Source organism: Notamacropus eugenii, chromosome 6, assembly GCF_028372415.1.
Source record: "Notamacropus eugenii isolate mMacEug1 chromosome 6, mMacEug1.pri_v2, whole genome shotgun sequence".
Lineage (NCBI taxonomy): Eukaryota > Metazoa > Chordata > Mammalia > Diprotodontia > Macropodidae > Notamacropus > Notamacropus eugenii.
In genome coordinates, this window is record NC_092877.1 from 165,135,543 (window position 1) to 165,155,806 (window position 20,264).

At 37.7% G+C, this 20,264-nt stretch overlaps 1 protein-coding gene across 7 annotated transcripts in view; it reads right to left on the bottom strand.

The window, feature by feature from the left end:
- Positions 1-20,264, bottom strand: part of MARCHF1 (membrane associated ring-CH-type finger 1) — a 663,012-nt gene that overhangs the window by 122,049 nt on the left and 520,699 nt on the right. For 5 of the 7 annotated variants that reach the window (XM_072621551.1, XM_072621552.1, XM_072621554.1 and 2 more), the window contains 2 exons: positions 13,566-13,645; positions 12,486-13,250 (listed from right to left, as the gene is read on the bottom strand). In XM_072621551.1, coding sequence (XP_072477652.1) covers positions 12,486-13,250; positions 13,566-13,645 — 845 coding nt within the window. Of the gene's footprint in view, positions 1-12,485; positions 13,251-13,565; positions 13,971-20,264 lie in introns of those variants that run through there. The other 2 variants (XM_072621555.1, XM_072621556.1) reach the window with 2 other exon arrangements.

Sequence of the window (20,264 nt, forward strand, 5' to 3'; positions counted from 1 at the left end):
CAACATTATAATTACTAATTCATATTGAGTTTGAAGTCTACTAAAACACCCATTTTTTTTCATGTCTAACCATGCCACTTAAGCACAATGGCACAATAGAAGAAATCTTGGCTCTGTAATCAAGAACTTGAGTTTAAATCTGTCCTCTGATGCTTAGAATCTTCACCTTGACTAGGTCAATTAATCTTCCTGGGTCTGTTTTTTCCTCTGTGAAATGAGGGGTTTGGACTAGACAGTCACTGAGTTTCCTTCTATATCTAAATTTATGATCTTTACCCTCTAGAGCAATAGGTTGGTTTCTGAACCCAAGTGTCAGACTTTAAATTTATTCCTAGTAAATTCTACTTATTAGATTCAAACCATCATCCTACCCTACTGAGATTCATTTTGATCCTGACTCTGTCATACATGTTAATTACTTTACCTTTTCTCATACAAATGTCATTAGCATGATATCTCTGCCTTTATGACTTGGATCAAAGCAAAGATAGAATTTTTATGAAATTTGAAGATTAAAAGTTGGGAGAAATAGTTAGCATGTCATTTTTTTAATAGCATTGGGCCGAGTGGATAGAGCACTGGGCTTGGAATTAGGATGATACTCTTCCTGAATTCAAATTCAGCCTCAGACTCTATATGACCCTGAATAAATCACTTAAACCTATTTACCTCAGTTTCCTCTTCTGAAAAATAAGCTGGAGAAGGAAATGGCAAACTAGTCCTGTATTTTTGTCAAGAAAACTCCAAATAGGGTCAAGAAGAGTCAGACACAACTGAAAGGACTGAACTACACGACTACAAAAGGAGAAATGCCTCCAGATTGCCAGCTTGTTCACAGTTACTGTATGAGAGACTTCACAAAATGCTTGGCAGCATTCTAAGTACACTATGTCTATCACATTCTACAAATCAGAAAAGGAAGTGTTTGTGGCATTAATTGTTTTGGATGAAGACTTGCTGGTTCTCAGCGATCCCCAGACTTACCATTTCTGATTTCTTGCAAGCCAACGATTTAACCAAAATGTTTCATAAATTTGCCAGAATTCAAAGTCAAATTCATCAACCTAGATGATGAACACTCTAACCTTTCCTCATTTTCTGAGAAAGGGGGAAAATTTTTCCTCTCTTCAGTTCTATGGTTCCTTTTGTATTATCTACAACTTCTCAAAGATCTAGTGGCTTGACAGTATCCGCTTGTTAGCTGTGGAAGAAAGGTCATCCAATCTTGGCGACTAGTACTTGCTGAGGTCATTGGGATCTTCTTTTATTATTTTCTCACCTATCCTGGGTTTCAACTCCTCTTCAAACATTTTTTACCTCTCATTTTCAGACTAAAGACTTCTCCCTTTGTTAGAGTAATAGAAACTAAATAAGATTAAAGAAGTTTGGGCTTTCCCAGGCAGTCCTTTATTTTTATTTCTTCCACAGACAACAGATGCTTTTTTTTATCCTTCCTTTCTTTAATCTTTCTCCCTCCCCAAAGAGACATAAAATAGTCATCATAATAGCTAACCTTTATGTAAAGCTTTAAGGTCAGTACTTTAAAACAACCTCAGGAGATAAATGCTGTTATTATTCCCATATTACAGATATTACTGAAGGTCAGGGATTAAATGATTCATGATCACAGAACTATTAAATGTATAAAGCAGGATCTGAGCTCAAAGTAATCTCTGCATTATATCACCCAGCTTCCTATTACCCCTTGCCCTTTTTTTTCCTATATTCTTCATCACCAGCTTCACCTCATTCTTACCTATAATTCTCCTAGTCCTCCTAGTTCTATTGAAATTCTTGGTTTTTAGGGGGAAAGGTGGGCCTTTCTTTTGCATTCATCTTACTTTACATACCCTTGCTTCTCATTTTTTATGCATCTTTTAAAAAATAGACTGTATTTTATAAGTTTCATGCTTTCCTTTCAGTATGTTTAGACAGTTCTCCCACTTCTTCTAGTTGGGTCCTTTGTATTCATGCTTTTGTAGTTTAATTCTTAAGACTCTGCCATTTTTGTTGGGACTGATTTCAAGCTAGCCTTTTCTCTCTTCTTTCACTGGGTTTTCTGTATACTCTGGTTCCCTCCACCTACATGTTCAGAGCCCAAAGCTTTCTCCTTATCCTTCTTTTTACTTCCATTCTGAGGGACTTTTATCTATTCCTTATGTTGGAGGTGTCATCTCCTCCTGACAATTTTCTAATTGTGGCCTAGCAACTGAGCTTCAGGAAGGTGGAGTCAGAAAGACTCATCTATCTGAACTGAAATCTGGCCTCAGAAACTTACTAGTTGTGTAACCCTGGGTACGTCACTGAACTATGCCTGCCCTTCTTTCCTCATCTGTAAAATGAGCCGGACAAAGAAAGAGCAAATTTAGTCCAGTATCTTTGCCAAGAAAACCCCAAACGGGGTCATGAAGAGTCCTACACTACTGAAATGACCGAACAACCACTACTTCCACCACCACACTTACCTATCATTTATATTACCTATGGAACTCAGCACACTTAAAAGGAGCTCTGTTATCTTCTTCCCTTTTTTCTCTACCCCCTCACATTAGCTGTCTCTTTAACTTCTCCACTCCTGCCAATGATATTATCATTTTCCTAATTTCCACAACCTTAGTTCTATCTTCATCCATTTTATTTCATTCCTAAAATACTTGGGCTCTCTCTTATTTTAAGACAGCATGCTAGGTCCTAAGAGAAACACAAATATGAATAAGGTATGACCTATGACCTGAAAGAATTCCACTTCCATCCAGTCTGTCCTTGAGTTCTGTCAGACCTTTCTCTCTTAGGACTATTCAATCTATCTATTCCTTCTTTCCCATTCCCAGTACTACTATCCCAAGTTTGGGTCCCTATCACCTTGCACCTTTATAGGATTACAAATTTAGAAGACAAATAACCTTGAGATCATCTCATCTAACTTCTTCACTTTTGAGAGGGAGAAACTGAATTTCAAAGAAGTTATTTGCTCAAGCTTACCCAGGTGGTAATTGGGAGAGTAGAGATTCAAACCCATACCCTCTGACTCCAAATTTAACTATCTTTTCATGGAATCCCTACATCCAGTTTTTCCTCATTCCCATACCTTTCACTTCCCCTAATCTAGTCAATTTATTATATTTCCAAATTAAACTTTCTATTATAACACTTGGCATACATCACCCTACAGCTCAGAAAACTTCAAAAGTTTGCTCTTCTTTACAGGATAAAGTACAAACTTCAAAGTCCCAAGTCCTTAGTCTTCACAATCTGCTTCCAACCTACTTTATTTCTTTCTTGTCCTCTCCAAGAATCCTTTACTTCAGGCAGTCAAATTTGTTTCTCATGGTTCCTGGTTTATCAGCTATAGCAATGTGTTCATGCTCATCCCCCCTAATCTTCATTTATATAAATCCTGACAGTAAATGCCTGACCTCTTCTGTGAAAATTTCCCTAGCAGTCCTTCAGCAGCTAGGTGGCATAGTGCATAGAGTGTCAGGCCTGGAGTCATGAAGCCTCATCTTTCTGAGTTCAAATCGGGCCTCACATACTTACTAGCTATGACGCTGGGCAAGTCACTTAACCCTGTTTGCCTCAGTTCCTCATCTGTAAAATGATCTGGAGAAGGAAATGGCAAACCACTGTAGTCAGCTCTGCCAAAAAAAACCCAAATGGGGTCATGAAGAATCTAACTGAAAATGACTGACCAACAAAACCCAGTCTTGCTCTTCACTCCTGAAATATTTATGTTCTAAACCTCTCATTCAACAGTAAACCTGTGTCACCTAACATTATTTGGCAGGACCCATTCTAAATCCCTTCATGGTTTCTTTAGATTACGAGTACCTAGGGGTATGGAAATACCTAGGGGTATTGGAAAAAAAGTCACCTTTTTCTGAGAGATCACCTTCTATGTACTCTGACTATAGTTTTGACTACCTAGTTATTTGCATATTGGCCTCCCTATTAAAATGCAAACTCTTTTGGACAGAGCCAAGATAGTGGAGTGAAGGCAGGGACATGCCTGAGCTCTCCTTCATCTTCAAATGCCTTTATAAAGTTACTCCAAACAAATTCTAGAGTGGCAGAACCCACAAACAGGCAGAGTGAGGCAGATTTCCAATTCAAGACAACCTGGAAAGTTGACAGGAAAGGTCTGTTGAATCAGGTTGAGAGAGGAGTGCAGTCCAGTACAGATCCGGCCCCAGCAAAGCCAGAGCAGACTTCAGAACACTGAATCACTGGCAGCAGAGGCACTTTCCAGACTTAGCACACAGATGCCAAAGACAACTTAGAAGGTCATCAGGAAGACTTTATCTGACCTGGATAGTATAGCATAGGCCATGCCAGTACAGCCTCAGCCCCAGCAAACCGAGAGCAGACCTTGGAAGTGATTGAATCAATAGGAGTAGTGGCAGCAGTTGCTTCTGGAGTTCTTAGCTCACAGATGGAACGTTTGAAAGTCACCTATTTTGACTTCTGGGAGCCAAGATGGTGGAATAAGCACTCTCACACTCCCTTACTGACTTTGAAAACTCCCCAAATATTGCCCCAGGAAAAATTCTGGAACAGTGGAGCCAGCAGAAAGACTAGGTGCAACAGTCTTTTAGCTTGGGAGTCTAGGATGATCAACAGGAAAGGTCTCCCTTGATGTGGCTGAATGGGACCAGTCCAAGATGAGAGGTGTCCCAGAAAAGCAGCAAGAGATTCTGAGCCCCAGGGTGGTGGAGCAGGCAAGCACCAATGCCAGGACCCCCACATATATTGGCACAGCCAGAGGAACTGGCAGATGCTGGTGTGGAAATCACCATGTGTGCTGGTAGACAGGTCTTCACCAGTAGCTAAACCTATCAGTGTTCTAGAGCAGCCCCTCATGAGAAAGCAACCTCCAGAGGCCAGACCAAACCTCATTCCCCACACCATGAGCTTCAGTGTAACCCAGGAACACAGAAAAACCCCACTTGACTTCAGCATATGCCAGCTCTACCTCAGCACCAGACCCCTACAGCCTCCAGCTGCCAGAATCTGAGGCCTTAGCATACAAAGCCCCTGGCAAAAGAAGCATGGTATACTGACCCTTGTTCTCCAGAAGAAGAGATCAACTTTAAAAACCAGAGAAAGGTCAAACACCTTGAGCAAAAAGCAACAACAACAACAAAATGACCATAGAGAATTATTTTGGGGACTGAGAAGATCAAAATTCAAATTCAGGAGAGGATAACATTGTCAATACATCTACATCACAAACCTCAAAGGGGAATATGAACTGGTCTCAAGCTCTAAAAGCCTGCTTAAAAGAGCTCAAGAAGGATTTTAAAAGTCAAATAAGAGAGGTAGAAGAAAAATTGAATTTCCTTTACAAAAACAACTGACAAAATATAAAAAAAGGTACACTGAAGAAAACAACTTAAAAAGTAGAATTGGGTAAATAGAAAAAGAGGTACAAAAACTAACAGAAGAAAACAATTTGATAAAAATTAGAATTGAACAAATAAAAGCTAATGACTCTATGAGACATCAAAAATCAATCAAACAAAATCAAAAGAATGAAAAAAATAGAAGATGTAAAACAACTCATGGGAAAAACAACTGACCTGGAAAATAAATCCAGGAAAGATAATTTAAGAATGATTGGTCTACCTGAAAGCCATAATTAAAAAAAAATCCTGGACAGCATCTTTCAAGAAATCATCAAGGAAAACTACCCTGAGGTCCTAGAACCAGAGGATAAAATAGTCATCAAAAGAATCCACTGATCACTTCCTGACAGAGATTCCAAATTGAAAATGATAAGGAATATTGTAGCCAAATGCCAAAATCATCAATTCATCCTCTAGCCATAAAAATATACCTCCCTTTGGAGAGGAAAAGGAAGGGGAGGAGATAGAAGGGAGGAAAGAAGTAGTAAGGCAAAATGAAAAGAAAAGGAAGGGCACTAATAGAAGGAAGCGCAAATTGAGAGAGGCAGTGGTCCAAAGCAAAACTTTAGTGAGGAGGGAAAGGGAGAAAGGAGAAAGAACAGTGTAAACAGGAAGGAGAGAAAGACAAAGATTGGAATCATAACTGTGAATGTGAATGGGATGAACTCTCCCATAAAATGGAAGTGGATAACAGAATGGATTAAAAAAATCATAATCCTACAATATGCTGTTTATAAGAAACACATTTGAAACAGAGAGATATACAGAGTAAAGGTAAAAGGCTGGAGTAGACTACACTATGCTTCAGCTGAAGTAACAAAAACAGGGGTAGCAATTCAGATCTCAGACAAAGTAAAAGCAAAAATAGATAATAATTAAAAGAGACAAAGTAGGAAGCTACATCCTACTAAAAGGCATTGTAGACAGGGAAGCATATCATTACAAACATCATTACTACAGTATTCAAATTCTTAGAAGACAAGTTATAGGAGTTGTAGGAAGATACAGACAGCAGAACTATACAAGTGGGGGACCCCAACCTCCCCCTCTCAGAACTAGATAAATCTAACCACAAAATAAACAAGAAAGAACTTGAGGAGGTGAACAAAATTTTAGAAAAGTTACATATGGGAGACCTCAGGAGAAAAGTGAATAGGGATATTAAGGCATATATCTTTTTCTCAATGGTACATGACACCTACACAAAAACCGACCATAAAAGGGCATAAAAATCTCACAATCCAATGCAGAATGCAGGAATATTAAATGCATCCTTTTCAGATCATGATGGGATGTGGAAAGAGACTAAAAATTAATTGGAAATTAAATAATATAATCCTAAAAAATGAGTAGGTCAAAAAACAAATCATAGAAAAAATCAATAACTTCATCTAAGAGAGTGACAATAATGAGACAACATACCAAAACTGATGGGATACAGAAAAAGCAGTTCCTAGGGAAAATTTTATAGCTCTAAATATTTACATGACTAAAATAGAGAAAGAGGAGATCAATGAATTGGGCATGTAACTAAAAAAAGCTAGAAAAAGAACAAATTACAAATCTCCAATATTATACCAAATTAGAAATACTGAAAACCAAAGGAAAGATTGATAAAATAACAATTAATTCCAATACTATATAGGCTACTTGGGAAACAGGTGAAGAAGGAGTCCTATCAAATTCTTTTTTATGATACAAATATGTACTTGACACTTAAACCAGGAAGAGTCAAAAGAGAAAGAAAATTATAGATCAATTTCCCTAATGAATACAGAAGCAAAAATTTTAAATAAAATATTGGCAAAAAGATTACAGCACTTCATCATGAGAATAATACTTTATGGCCAGGCAGGATTTATACAAGGAGTGGAGAGCTGGTTTAATATTAGGGAAAATATCAGCATAATTGACCAAAACAACAAAAATAATAGAAACCAAATGATTATCTTAATAGACACAGAAAAAGCTTTTGACAAAATACAATACTCATTCCCATTAAAAACACTAGAGAGCATAGAAATAAGTGGAGTCTTCCTTAAAATAATAAGTAGCATCTACCTAAAACCATCAGCCAGCATTCTATGTTATGGGGATAAATGAGAAGCATTTCCAATAAGATCAGGGGTGAAACAAGAATGTCCATTATCACCACTGTTATTCAATATGGTATTAGAAATGTAAGCTTTAGAAATAAGAGAAGAAAAAGAAATTGAAGGAATTAGAATAGGTAAAGAGGAAACAAAGCTATCATTCTTTGCAGATGATATGATGATGTACTTAGAGAATCCTAGAGAATCAAGTAAAAAACTACTTGAAATAATAAACAACTTTAACAAAGTTGCACAATATAAAAGAAACCCACATGGACTTCTATATATTACAAAGCCCAACAGCAAGAGATAGAGAAATTCCATTTAAAATTATTGTACATACAAAATAGTTGTGAGTCTACCTGCCAAACAAACCCAGGAACTATATGAACACAATTACAAAAATGAAGTCAGATCTAAATAATTGGAAAAACATCAGTTGCTTGTGGATAACCTGAGTTAATATAATAAAAATGACAGTGCCATACCAATCAAACTACCAAAAAATTATTTATAGAGCTAGAAAAAATAATAAAATTCATCTAGAAGCACAAGAGGTCAAGAATATCAAAGGAATTAATGGAAAGAAATGCAAGGGAAGGTGACCTAACCATATCAGATCTTAAATTGTATTATAAAGCAGCAATCATCTAAATTACTTGTTACTGACTAAGAAGTAGAGCGTGAATCAGTGGAATACATTAGATACACAAGACCTAGTAGTCTATGTCTCTCATAATCTACTGTTTGATAAACCCAAAGACTCCAGCTTCTGGGATAAGAACTCACTTGGGAAAACTGAAAAATAGGATGGCAGAAACTAGGAAGAGACCAACATCTTGCACCCTCTCCCAAGATAAAGTCAAAATAGGTACATGTTTAAATATAAAGACTGATACTATAAGCAAGCTGGGAGAGCAAGGAATAGCTTACCTGTCAGATTAATGGATAATGGAAGAATTTATGACCAAACAAGAGATAGAGAACATTATGAAATGCAAAATGGATGATTTTGATTTCATTAAATTGAAAAGGTTTTGTACAAACAAGGTCAATATAATCAAGATTAGGAAGGAAGTAGAAAACTGGGAAAGAATTTTTTAACCAGTGTCTCTGATAAAGGCCTCATTTCTAAAATCTATAGACAACTGAGTCAAATTTATGAGAATATATATCATTTCTTAATTGATAAATCATCAAAGGATATGAACAGGCAGTTTTCAGAGGAAGAAATTAAAGTTATCTATAGCCACATAAAAAAATGCTCTAAATCACTATTGCTTAGAGAAATGCAAATCAAAACAACTCTGAGGTACCACATCACACCTATCAGATTGGTCAACATGACAAAACAGGAAAGTGATAAATTGTGGAGATGTGGGGAAATTGGAACACTAATGAATTGTTGGTGGAGTTGTGATCTGATCTAACCATTGTGGAGAGCAATTTGGAACTATATAATCCAAAGGGTTATAAAACAGTGGATACCCTTTGATCCAGCAATACCACTTTCAGGTCTGTATCCCAAAGAGATCATAAAAATGGGAAAAGAACCCACATGTACAAAAATATTTATAGCAGCTCTTTTTGTGGTGGCAAAGAATTGGAAACTGAGGGGATGCCCATCAATTGGGAAATGTGGTATATGAGTGGTATATGAGTGTAATGGAATGTTGTTGTGCTATAAGAAACGAAGAGCAGGTGAACTTCAGAAAAACTTGGAATGATTTCAGGAGAACCTGGAAAGTCATAAAAACTTATGAACTGATACTGAGTGAAGCCAGCAAAACCAAGAGAACATTGTACATAATAACAGCCACATTGTATGATGATTAATTTTGATAGATTTACCTCTTCTTAGTAATGCAAGGATCTAAGACAACTCTAAAAAGATTCAGGATGGAAAATGCTGTCCACATCCAGAAAAAGAACTATGGAGTCTTAATGGAGATTGGAGCATATCATTTGCACTCTTTCTCTCTCTCTCTCTCTCTCTCTCTCTCTCTCTCTCTCTCTTGTTTCTTCTTTCTCATGGTTTCTCACACTGGTTCTAATTCTTTATTACATGACTAATATGAAAATAAGTTTAATATGAATGTATATGTACAGCCTATATCAAATTACATGCTCTTTTGATGTGGGGGGAGGAGAAAGATGAGGAGAAAATTTGGAACTCAAAATCTTATGGAAGTGGATGTTCAAAACTAAAAATAAATAAATAAATTTAATAAAATAAGAAAGAATGTAAGCTCCTTGAGTCCAGGTACTGTTCCTTCCTTTTTTTGTTTTCCCAGCACATGGTATAGTGCCTGGAATATAAATAAGAGCTTAATAAAAGCTTGTTGATGCACTGATTGTACTTATATATTATTGAATCTCTTGTCAGCAAAAGTCTAAGTGAAAGCCTTTTCTAAAAGGAACAAATCTCTATTAGGAAAAAATTATTTCTATAACTCCAATTAGAAGAGTCTCTTCTTTATAGAGCATACCTCAGAGTTGTAACTGGCATGGGGCAAAGACTGATTTAACCCTGGTTGATGACAAGGTTCATTACACATCATCTTATAATCTTTCTGAGATATGAGCTCAACCATTCCATGGCAGTACAAATGTACTTGGAATAGGAATATCCTCTGCATTGCTACTTTCTTCCTACTCTCCAAAGCTGCATCCAGCTAAGGACTGTGCTCTGGATTCTCTCTTTCAACTGAACAGTCTTAACTAGTTGAAGCTTTCGTATAACATGGAGGGAACAAGAGGAAGTCCTCTACATTGTCACCTGGATTCTCTATTAAGGATTTATGGAAAGCAATGGGGAAGGATAACACAGGGTGAGTTAGCATGGATTGATGGTATCTGCATTGGTGAAAGGCAGTCATGGACCTACTGATATTTACATATACATACACACACAATACATACATACATACATATATATATACATACACATACACACACACACACACACACACACACACACACACACACACACACATATATATATATATATATATATATATATATATATATATATATATATATATATATACATATATACATATACATTTCAACTTCTGGCAGCACATTGATTAGAGCACTGGGCCTGGAATCAGGAAAACTTGAATTAAAAGAATCCAGTCTCAAGTACTTCCTGGTATGTAACTGTATTTAACTTCTGTCTGTCTAAGTTTTATTATCTATAAAAAGGGGGTAATTATAACATTTACCACTCAGGGTTGCTGATATTTGCTGATAATAATTGTAATGTGTTTTATAAATTTTAATGAGATCTATTAGTACTACCTAATATTATAAAATAAAAATCATAGGACTGGAAGCAGTGTTGAATAATCCTTTGAAGTCTAGAGATAATAATTCCTTAAGTATAGGTAGATACTAAAATGTCAGGAGTATATATCCCCTTCCTCTTTTTCCCCATTAAACCTCCTTGTCTAAGTGGATAAAGGAGATAGACATCTGACCAAAACTCCAAGAATTCTCTTGCTGGTTTTCCTACCCACCAGAACCTAAAAGTGAGATGAGCACATTGATAAAAACAACACGTAGCTGGAAAGTGATAATTTCCAGAGAAATGATACTCTCAGGTCACTCTAGTCTGGAAGGGACTTTGTGTCACATTCTTAAAGGAAGTCATCTGTTAGAGTTTAAAAAAGTCTTTATTTGGGAGAGTGAGGGAGGAGGAAGGGGGTCTAATCTTTCTCTGTTTAAAAAATGTCCATTTCCTAACCATGCCCCATTCTTCTGTTTTGTATCTTTTCTAAAATTATCCAGAACTGGAGTCATCTGAATCTGGAATGTGCTGGGCTAGAGATTTCCAAGTTCCTAGCTCACTGACACCTCTTTGACTATGATCAACATCCTTCAACTGTAAATCTGGGTTCTAATTCTCTCTCTCTGTCTCTCTCTCTCTCTCTCCCCCTCTCCCTCTCCCTCTCTCCCCCTTCTTCCCAATTCCCTCCCCCCCCATTCTGCTCTTAATGGAGGTGAGAACATTTATTGGACTTCCACATAACATGCCTTTGAAGTACAACACACACTGCAGTTTTATAAAGTCCTCCCCTTTTGTCTGGTCCCAAATCTTGACAACTCAAGCCCAAACAACACTACAAGTTCTATTTAGACTTCATAATGCTTAAGTTCACTCATATAGATAAAGGTACAGGTACAATAGTACTGGAATCCTTTTTCAAATGAATTTGTCCAATGCTGTTATTTTAGGAATGCATACAGCTTGATAAAAAGCACCATACCTAAATTTTCTGGACATATAAAGCTGCTGTAGTGACATTCCAACTGCAAGCTCAGTGTAGCCTTCTCCCTTGCCCATTTCTCCCAACTGCCCCAACAACCTGTTGTGATGTATGTTTTCATATTTTTCAGCTGACATCTCCCAGCTGAGCCTGACAATTATACAACAAATTAGCCCTAACTGCAGAGGTGACATTTCTTGTTAAAAACAAAACCCCACAAAAGCCTGCCCTTGAAGAACAGAGCCTCAAGCCTTTGAGTCCTGAATATCTTTCTAGTGGCATTGGGGCCAGTTCATTCATTATTCCTGACCTGAGGCAAATTTACATGGATGAATTGGAGGTGAAAAGTGCTATTCAATTTGAGTTGGTCCCTCTACAATACAGAATCCTCACAGTCCTTCTCACTTTAACTAGAATGCTTACCCAAGCAGAAGTGGTCTATGGGGCTCTTAGACAAAATGACTTAGAATTCCAAATTCTAAGGAAGAGGAAGCAGACATCTAGCTAGTTTTATTCTGTGTCTATGTTCAAGGGACCTTGGTGTCAAGTCTACAGCCATCTTGATTTTTGCCTCCCACACTCACCTTTTCTGGTCCTGTTAAGCCCTTAATTAGCCTCCGAGCAGTCATTGCCAAAGGGCATGGTGGGACATGCACAAAGCCCCTTAAGAGGAAGCAGCATGTTAAGGGGACACGGGGTCTCTCTAATTAGCAACTGACCTGCATACTTCTGAATCATCATCACACCTGTCATCATATGGGGCAGGAAGCTCCTGAGCAGTATTAGTTACACAGGTCTTTGTAGCCACTGGTTCTTCTAGGCATGACACTCCTGGTATTGTTTCTGTGCCTGAATCTCTCTCTGAAAAAATGTCTTTGGGAACTTCATTTTGCCTGAGAGAAGCCAAAGACAGCGATTCTCCAAAGTGCTTTCGGCTTCTATTTCCACCAAGGTCTTTTGTGAAACTCTTTGCCTCAGGAGATGTGAGAGTTGGTGAAAGGCTATATTCTTTGTATCTCTTGGCTTTTCCCCTATGGTGGTTTAAAGAGCAGCTCTCATATTCTGTCAGCTCCTGTTTCTCTCCAGTCCCTACATGGACAACCTCAATAGTGTTAGAAGTTGGGGACCCATCCAGGTTTCTGCATGCCCTGTTAGTGCTTCTTCTTCCTCTTCGGGGAAATTTACTTCTTTCTTGGGCCCTTTGCCAAGCCTGAACACACTGACTTTCATCTGTCGAAGATGAATCAGACATCTCTTTGTGGAATTCACTCCATCGAGGACTTGAGATGTGGAGATGAAACTTACTTTTCTCCCCTTTTCTCTGCTTTTCTGCATGCTCATATCTTTCAGAAGCCTCTCTCTTCCTCCGCCTAAACCTCTGTTTCAATTGTTTCTTACTAGACTCCCTATAATTAGGCGTCAGCACTGTAACAGGGGTGGAATGCTCAAATGATTCTTCTGACAAATCATGCAAGGTGGAAGATCTAAACAATGCAACAGGCAAAGGAAAGGGTGGGAAATGGGAAATGGAAAAGCAGTGGAAAAAAAAGAGAGAAAGAAAGATGAAAATGGCAGCATGAACTTAGAGTTTGTAAACAAAAGATCAACTGGAAAGAAAAGGAAATAACCAAATGACTAGTTATTTTTTCTTCTTATGTCAATATTAACCATTGATGAATAGTGTCAGGCAGAAGCAAGAAGCACACATGTATCAGGATGCACAATGAGAATACAGAAGAATAAGTCTTAAAAATAAAAAAGCACGGGGGATGGAGAAGAATCTCTGGTTTGATACATACCTACAGATGTCCTGAGTGGATGGGCAGACAGAGAGCCGTGACTGACTTCTGGGAGCTGTCCCTGTAGTTGGGCTACTTGCCTGTTGAAAGAAATTAGATAATTTGGAATCTTGGTTAATGTAATACATGCTTGAAATCTTATTTTTTTCCCACATGTTTAAAAAGTTGCAGCAAATGTTGCTGCCAGTCATGGTGCTAGCTCCTCAGCTCACAGAACACAGGAAGTTAAGAGTGGTCTGTGTGCAAAATTAAAACTTGTTTGAGGAACTGCAGCAGCTGAAGAGCTACAGTTGCCCTTGACTTTGCCCTGGAGGAAGAGGATTCCAGAAGTTTCTGTTCTATTTACTGTAAACTTGGGAAGAATTCTTCAATTTGAAACCTCATTTAGGGGAGGTTCTGGAACAAAAATACCCATAGCACAGTCTCCTCCCCGTCTTTTTTAGGCTAAAGCTGATCAGAATCTAGAAGGCTCAAGTGATCAGATAGTTTATTCATTTACCAAATGCCTCCCAGATTATTATCAGAGGGGACTGAACATAGAGTCACTGAACCTGATGAGATCTCTTACAGGCTGGAAGTCTATGATGCCTGCCAGGGCACACTTTGCAGAACTGCCAGCTAGCAAAAAGGTACCATCTAATTGTTACTCTTTGGTTTGAGTCGCCAGAAGCAGGAGGAGGACTGACAGCTCTCCAGTTGTTTTACATATATATTCATTCATTTGATTATCACCTCAGCCTGGTGAAGTTAGGCAGTACAAATATGATTCTCCTCCCCATTTTACAGATAAGGAAAAATGGGTCTAGAGAGGTCACATGGCTTGCCAGAAGTCATACAGTGAGGAAGTAGTTGGTACTGGAATTTCAAAACTGATCTCGACTTTAAGTTCACTGTTGCTTCTCCATCCCCCACCCCTAATTATACAAGGTTCTTCTCACTACTACCCCTTAATATTTAAAGCAATTCTGCTACAAATAATATTAACTGATATTTACATAGCAATTTAGGGTTTAGAATGTGCTTTATATGCATTATCCCAGTGTACTGGGAATAAGATAGGTTGAATTAACTCTCTGGGGTCATTAGTATACCATGTACCCTTAGCACTAAACCCTTAGAATTCAATGGCCAAGTTTGTTTGATACTCCTGGACAGCTCCGTAATTCCTTCTTCTTCCTGTCCCCAACAAATTGATTAATTTCTGTCTTTCTGATTCTTACCTGTGATCTCCTAACCTTGAACTGTGACCAATATTCATCTTCTTCAGTAAGAGCTTAATCAACTCATTTTTCTTAAGAAAGCCTTTCTTAAATGACTTTATTCTATTGGGTGTATTGCTCAAGCAATGTGCAATATTCTTTGTAAGTATGCTGTTTTCAAGATGTTTCAAGTTTTGTATTTCTCAAAAAAAACTACTTCATATTTACTCAGTCATATGTAATGAAATAAAAGAGCTATGACCAAGAGATTGGACTATAAGTTCATAGACAAAAAATCCTAGAGCTAAAAGAAAACTTACAGGTCCTCTGATTGAGCCCACTCATTGTACAGATGAGGAGGCCCAGTGAGACTGACATGACCAAGGTCCCACCAGCAGCTAGAGGCGGAGCAGCCATTCAAGCCCAGGTCCTCCATATCCAAATCCACCCTTTTATCCAGAACACTGAGCTCCATTTCAAATGAGATGACATTTGTGAGGCCCTTAGCAACAGTCCCTGGCACATAGTAGGCACTTAATAAATAAATGTTTGTTCTCTTTCCACTTCTACCTCTAAATTTAGAGTATGGCTATGTGTCTATATCAGGTATAGAAATAAAATAATGAAGCATTAAGACTATTAAAAAATGAGAACATACAGGATTAATATCGAATAGAAACAAGGTAACCTTAATGGGTATAGGAATAGTAGTTGGGAAGACCAGGAAGGTCATCCTGTAGGTTGCAGTGCCTGAGTGGGTTCTTAAAGAAAGCCAGAGATTGGCATTCTGAGGACTCTAGGCTTGAGGGACAGCCAGTGTGACTCATGGAGATGAGATAAGTAGTGTCCAGGTGGGAGGAACCACAATTTCAAGCTAGTGTGATTGGTTTTTAGAGAGTCTGTAGAGTAGTAGAATATAAGGTTGGAAAAATATGAAAGGGCCAGGGTATCAAAACTTTTAAATGTAAAACAAAGAACTTTATATATAATCCTGAAAGTAACAGGGAATTACTGGAGTTTACTGAGAAGAGGAGTAGAGTTGACACAAATATATGATTTAGGAAAATCCTTTTGTCAGCTGAATGGGGGATGGACTGGAGTAGAGACAGACTTGAGGCAAGGAGACCAATTAGGAGGCAATTAAAACAAAATGAAAAGGTGAGGAATGCCTGAACCAGGATGGTGGCTATTGTAGAACAAAGGAGCCATACATAAGATGTTCTTGCATGTTCTAAAGTGAGTGTATGACTTACTCAAAGAGAAGAGACAAAGATGACACCAATGTTGCAAGCCTAGATGGATAGTGGTGCTCTTGATAATAATAATAATAATAATAATAATAATAATAATAATAATAATAATAAGGAAATTCTAAAGAGCAGAGAGAAAAATAATGAGTTCTGTTTTGGACATGGTGAACTTGAGGTGCTTAGGAGACATTCTATGCATTACCCCACTGTACTTAGCGACTGTTCTGAGTGTTTTTCCAGGTTGACAGTGCTGTAGGGGTTAGGGTTTGAACCTCTCTTCTACCACTCATTATTTGCATGTCTTTGAGCAAATCATTCTATCTGATTGAGACTCAGTTTCCCAAGCTATAAAAGAGGAAAACTGGATCTATGTCCAAAGCACATGATTTTAGAGATATTCTAGTACAACAACTCTCATTTTAGAAATGAAACTAACAGAGAGGTCAAAAAACTTTCCCTCGTTCACACACCTAACAAATAGAAAAGTTGAGGCCTCATTCATTGATTCCAATATATGACTTTCCAATATAATAATACTTTTTACACAGTAGCCACCCAATTTATCTTCAGTAATAATCATGGCTACTCATTCTAGGTTCCTAATAGACCTTCAAACTGGACTGAGACATCTAAGTACATGCCGTTTTCTCCCCTATGTAAGATGATTAAATGCAGGGCCCGTTCACTTGTTTTGTCTTTGTATCCGAAGCACATAGGACTGTCGCTGGCACATAACTGGTTTTTAACAAGTGCTTATTCAACTTTGAAAGACTTACAAACTCTGATCAACAATGGCCAGCCCTAGAGGAAAATCAAAGATGATGAAAAATGCTGGCCATCTTCTGCCTAAAAGCCCTAGGAATAAATATACAGAATAGGATACCAATTTCTAGATAAGGATGATTTAAGTGTTTGTTTTCTTGACTATTCAAATTTTTTTTACAAGGTTTTTTTCTCTTCTTTTTCATTGGGTGGAGGAACTGGGAAGGAGAGAACATAAATGTTTGTTAACTGAAAAAAAATTAATAAAATGTAAAAAATTTGTTGAAGGAAAGGTTGATGAATGAACCTTGTTCCCACAGTGTGTTCAGCATCCTGATATCTAATCTTGATTTTCAAGGCTTCAGCGGTACACAAATTTAGTTCCTTGAAACTTAAAAGGCCTCCACTTGGAATCATTGCAGCCCTACTATTCCATTCAGCCCCTCATAGGAAACACAGAAAATTAATCTACACCAGGGGGAGCTCACAAGTAAGGTCAGGCCTTATTTTTTTAACTAGGGTAGCCACACATGCACAACCATCCCTCTGGAGTTAGAATTGGCACTTAAGTATTTTCACAAGACATAAGGAAAATAAAACCAACCTCTTCCTGCCTCTGTGATTATCCTTTGCTGAATAAAATCTGTCTTATGTCTGAAAGGGGAAATTTCTCTCTTCATTTTTTTTCCACATGCTTTGAAAAACAGCAAATAGCCTGAGTTTTGATGATCATCAAGCTTCATAACAGGTCAAAGGCTTAAGAATTAAAGTAAATGTTCAGGAAAGGAACAATGTTCCCAAAGTCTGGTTGCCATTCACATGGCATACAAGGGATAGTGGAAGGAGGAAATAGAAGGAACAACTGGCCAAAAGAAATACTTGGGTTTTTCCTACTATAGGGATTTTTAAGCATTTTGTGTTGTAGAGCCCTTTGGTAGTCTGGTGATGACTATGACTCCTTCATAGGATAATGTTTTTAAATGAACAAGATAAAATATAGAGGATTACAAAGGAAGTTTATCTTACTTTGTAAATGTTTATGAAATATTTATTAATTGATGTTGAAATATAGTTATATATTGCATATACACACACTATATATATGTATACATTCATGTGTTTATATATGCATGTATACATATGCATATTCATACATGCATACATAGTTCACAGACCTCAGTTTAAGGACTTTTGTACTAAAAGAAAGGGAGGGAGAAAGGGTCACCATCTCATTCTCCTTGGATCATAGGTCTCATTCAGTCTATTATTCAAGCTAAAATCATCATCATCTTGCCCTGTTCATTGCTGTGGTTGTACTGATAGAACCCTGGTCAGTTGTGAAAACTTTGGTGTAACATTTGTGCTATGGTGGCTTCCTTACAACCTCTTTCCTCCCACCAGCTTCTTCTAGTTCAGGGTCTTGGACAGACCCCCCAAAACTTGGGTAAGGCTGGGTAAAACCATCTTATCCAATAGGGAAGTGTCCATCCTCTAATTCATCCTAGTCTCTTCTCCTTATAAGTGCGGTCTACATTTTTCAGTGAATAACAAAATAGCTTCCCATTACTATAAGTGACATATCAAAACGTATATGATTACCTTTCAGAGATGTAGGTAATTCCTGCACATTCAAGAAAGATGACTTGGTAAAGTAGGTAGATTATGTTATGGATAAGTGTTGGACCTGGAGTTAGAGACCTGAGTTCAAATTCAGCCTAAAAACTTACTAACTAGATGTGTGCCCTTGGGCAAATTACTTAATCTCTATCTCAGTTTCCTCATCTGTAAAAATTGGGATAATAATAGTACCCACATTACAGGATTATTGAAGGTCAAATGAGATAACATTTGCAAAGTGTATTTGAAAACTTTAAAGTACTATATAAATGTTGCTTATTGTTATTAATTACCTAGAAGACCTTTTCCAATAACCAGATTTTCTCTGGAATTTCTGACTACCTTTCAAGGTCACTGACTGTGTAACAGGAGAGTCAGAGTTGGAAGCTGGAACACTCTCCTCCACTCCAGTTACTGACCTCCCTGGCTTCCTCTAAGGCCCAACTAAAATCCCATCTTCTACAGGAAGTCTTCCCCAACCAATCCATCTTAATTCTATTGCCTTTCCTCTGTTGTTTCCTATTTATCCTATCAGGTCACTGGATCCAGATGGCTCAGGAGAAGAAAGTGAGGTTCATGACCTTGCACAGACCTCCCTCACTCAAATCAAAGTCAACTGGAAGTCATGTCATCATTTTGATGTCATGGTCCTCCTCAAGAAGAAAGGACACAACAACTGTATATATCACTTAATTTGTGTATATTTGCTTGCATGTTATCTCCCCCATTAGATTCTAAGACTCTTGAAGGTAGAGACTGTGTTTTACTCTTTTTGTACCCCAAAGAACTCAGCACAGAGCCTACATCTAATAGGCACTTAATAAATGCTCACTGAATTAAATTGACAATCAACAGCCTCAGGCAAGGGAGAAAGGGGGATGGGCAGAAGAAGATGCTGTCCTAGCTCCACTTTGAAAGCTAGACGTACAATCTCAGGCCTGTGTCAGCTTGTATCAGCAAGAGCATTGGGTGTGTAGAGAACCTGGCTTCAAATCCCAGCTATGTTTATAACAAGCATTTATATGGTATTTAAAAGCATGCAAAACACTTTACAAATATCTCACTTAACCCTCATTAAAAACTTTGGGAGATAGGCACTATTTTTGTTCCCATTTTACAGTTGAAGAAACTGAGGCAAACTGACTTGCACAATTAATGAGTAGTCAGGCTTGTCAATGGCAGGATTTTACATTCAGGTATTCTTGATTTAGGCCAGAACTCTATTCACTCCATCAGTTTAGCTGCCTCTTTACTGCTGAAATGCTTTCAAATTATTGATTTCAGTTCTCTGGGCCCATTGATGAGAGGACATCTCTGGTCCCTTCTAGCTCTTAACCCCATGATATTCTGTGACCCTATGATCTTACTGTCAAAGCGTTCCAAAGACTTGCCTGTAAGAAAATCAACCACCCTGATGTTTTGAAACGAACAATTACAATAATTACAAATACAATAATAGCCAAGAAAAAAGTATTTCCGCTTCTACTAATCACATGCTTTGTAGGCTGTGGGGCATATTCTGTGCTGCCCACAATGATACATCAAAAAGTTTTTATCTTAAGTCACTCATATCTGTATAGTTTGTTGTTTGGATACCTTTACGACAACCCTGCCAATTACAACACAAATTGTATATAATTATAGATTTAAGTGAAATGAAAGGAACCCACCTTTATAGCACTTGGATTTCTCAACCACAGCACAATAAAGTGGAAAGAGAATTGAATATAAAGCCAAAGGAACTGGGTTTTAATCTTCAGTCTACTACAGCTATCCTTTCACATTGCAAGGTTAGGGGGGGCTTGGCACCCCCTTAATCTGGAAAATTTGCCCAAAATTTGGCTCCCATTTTGTACCAGAAAAGAAATATG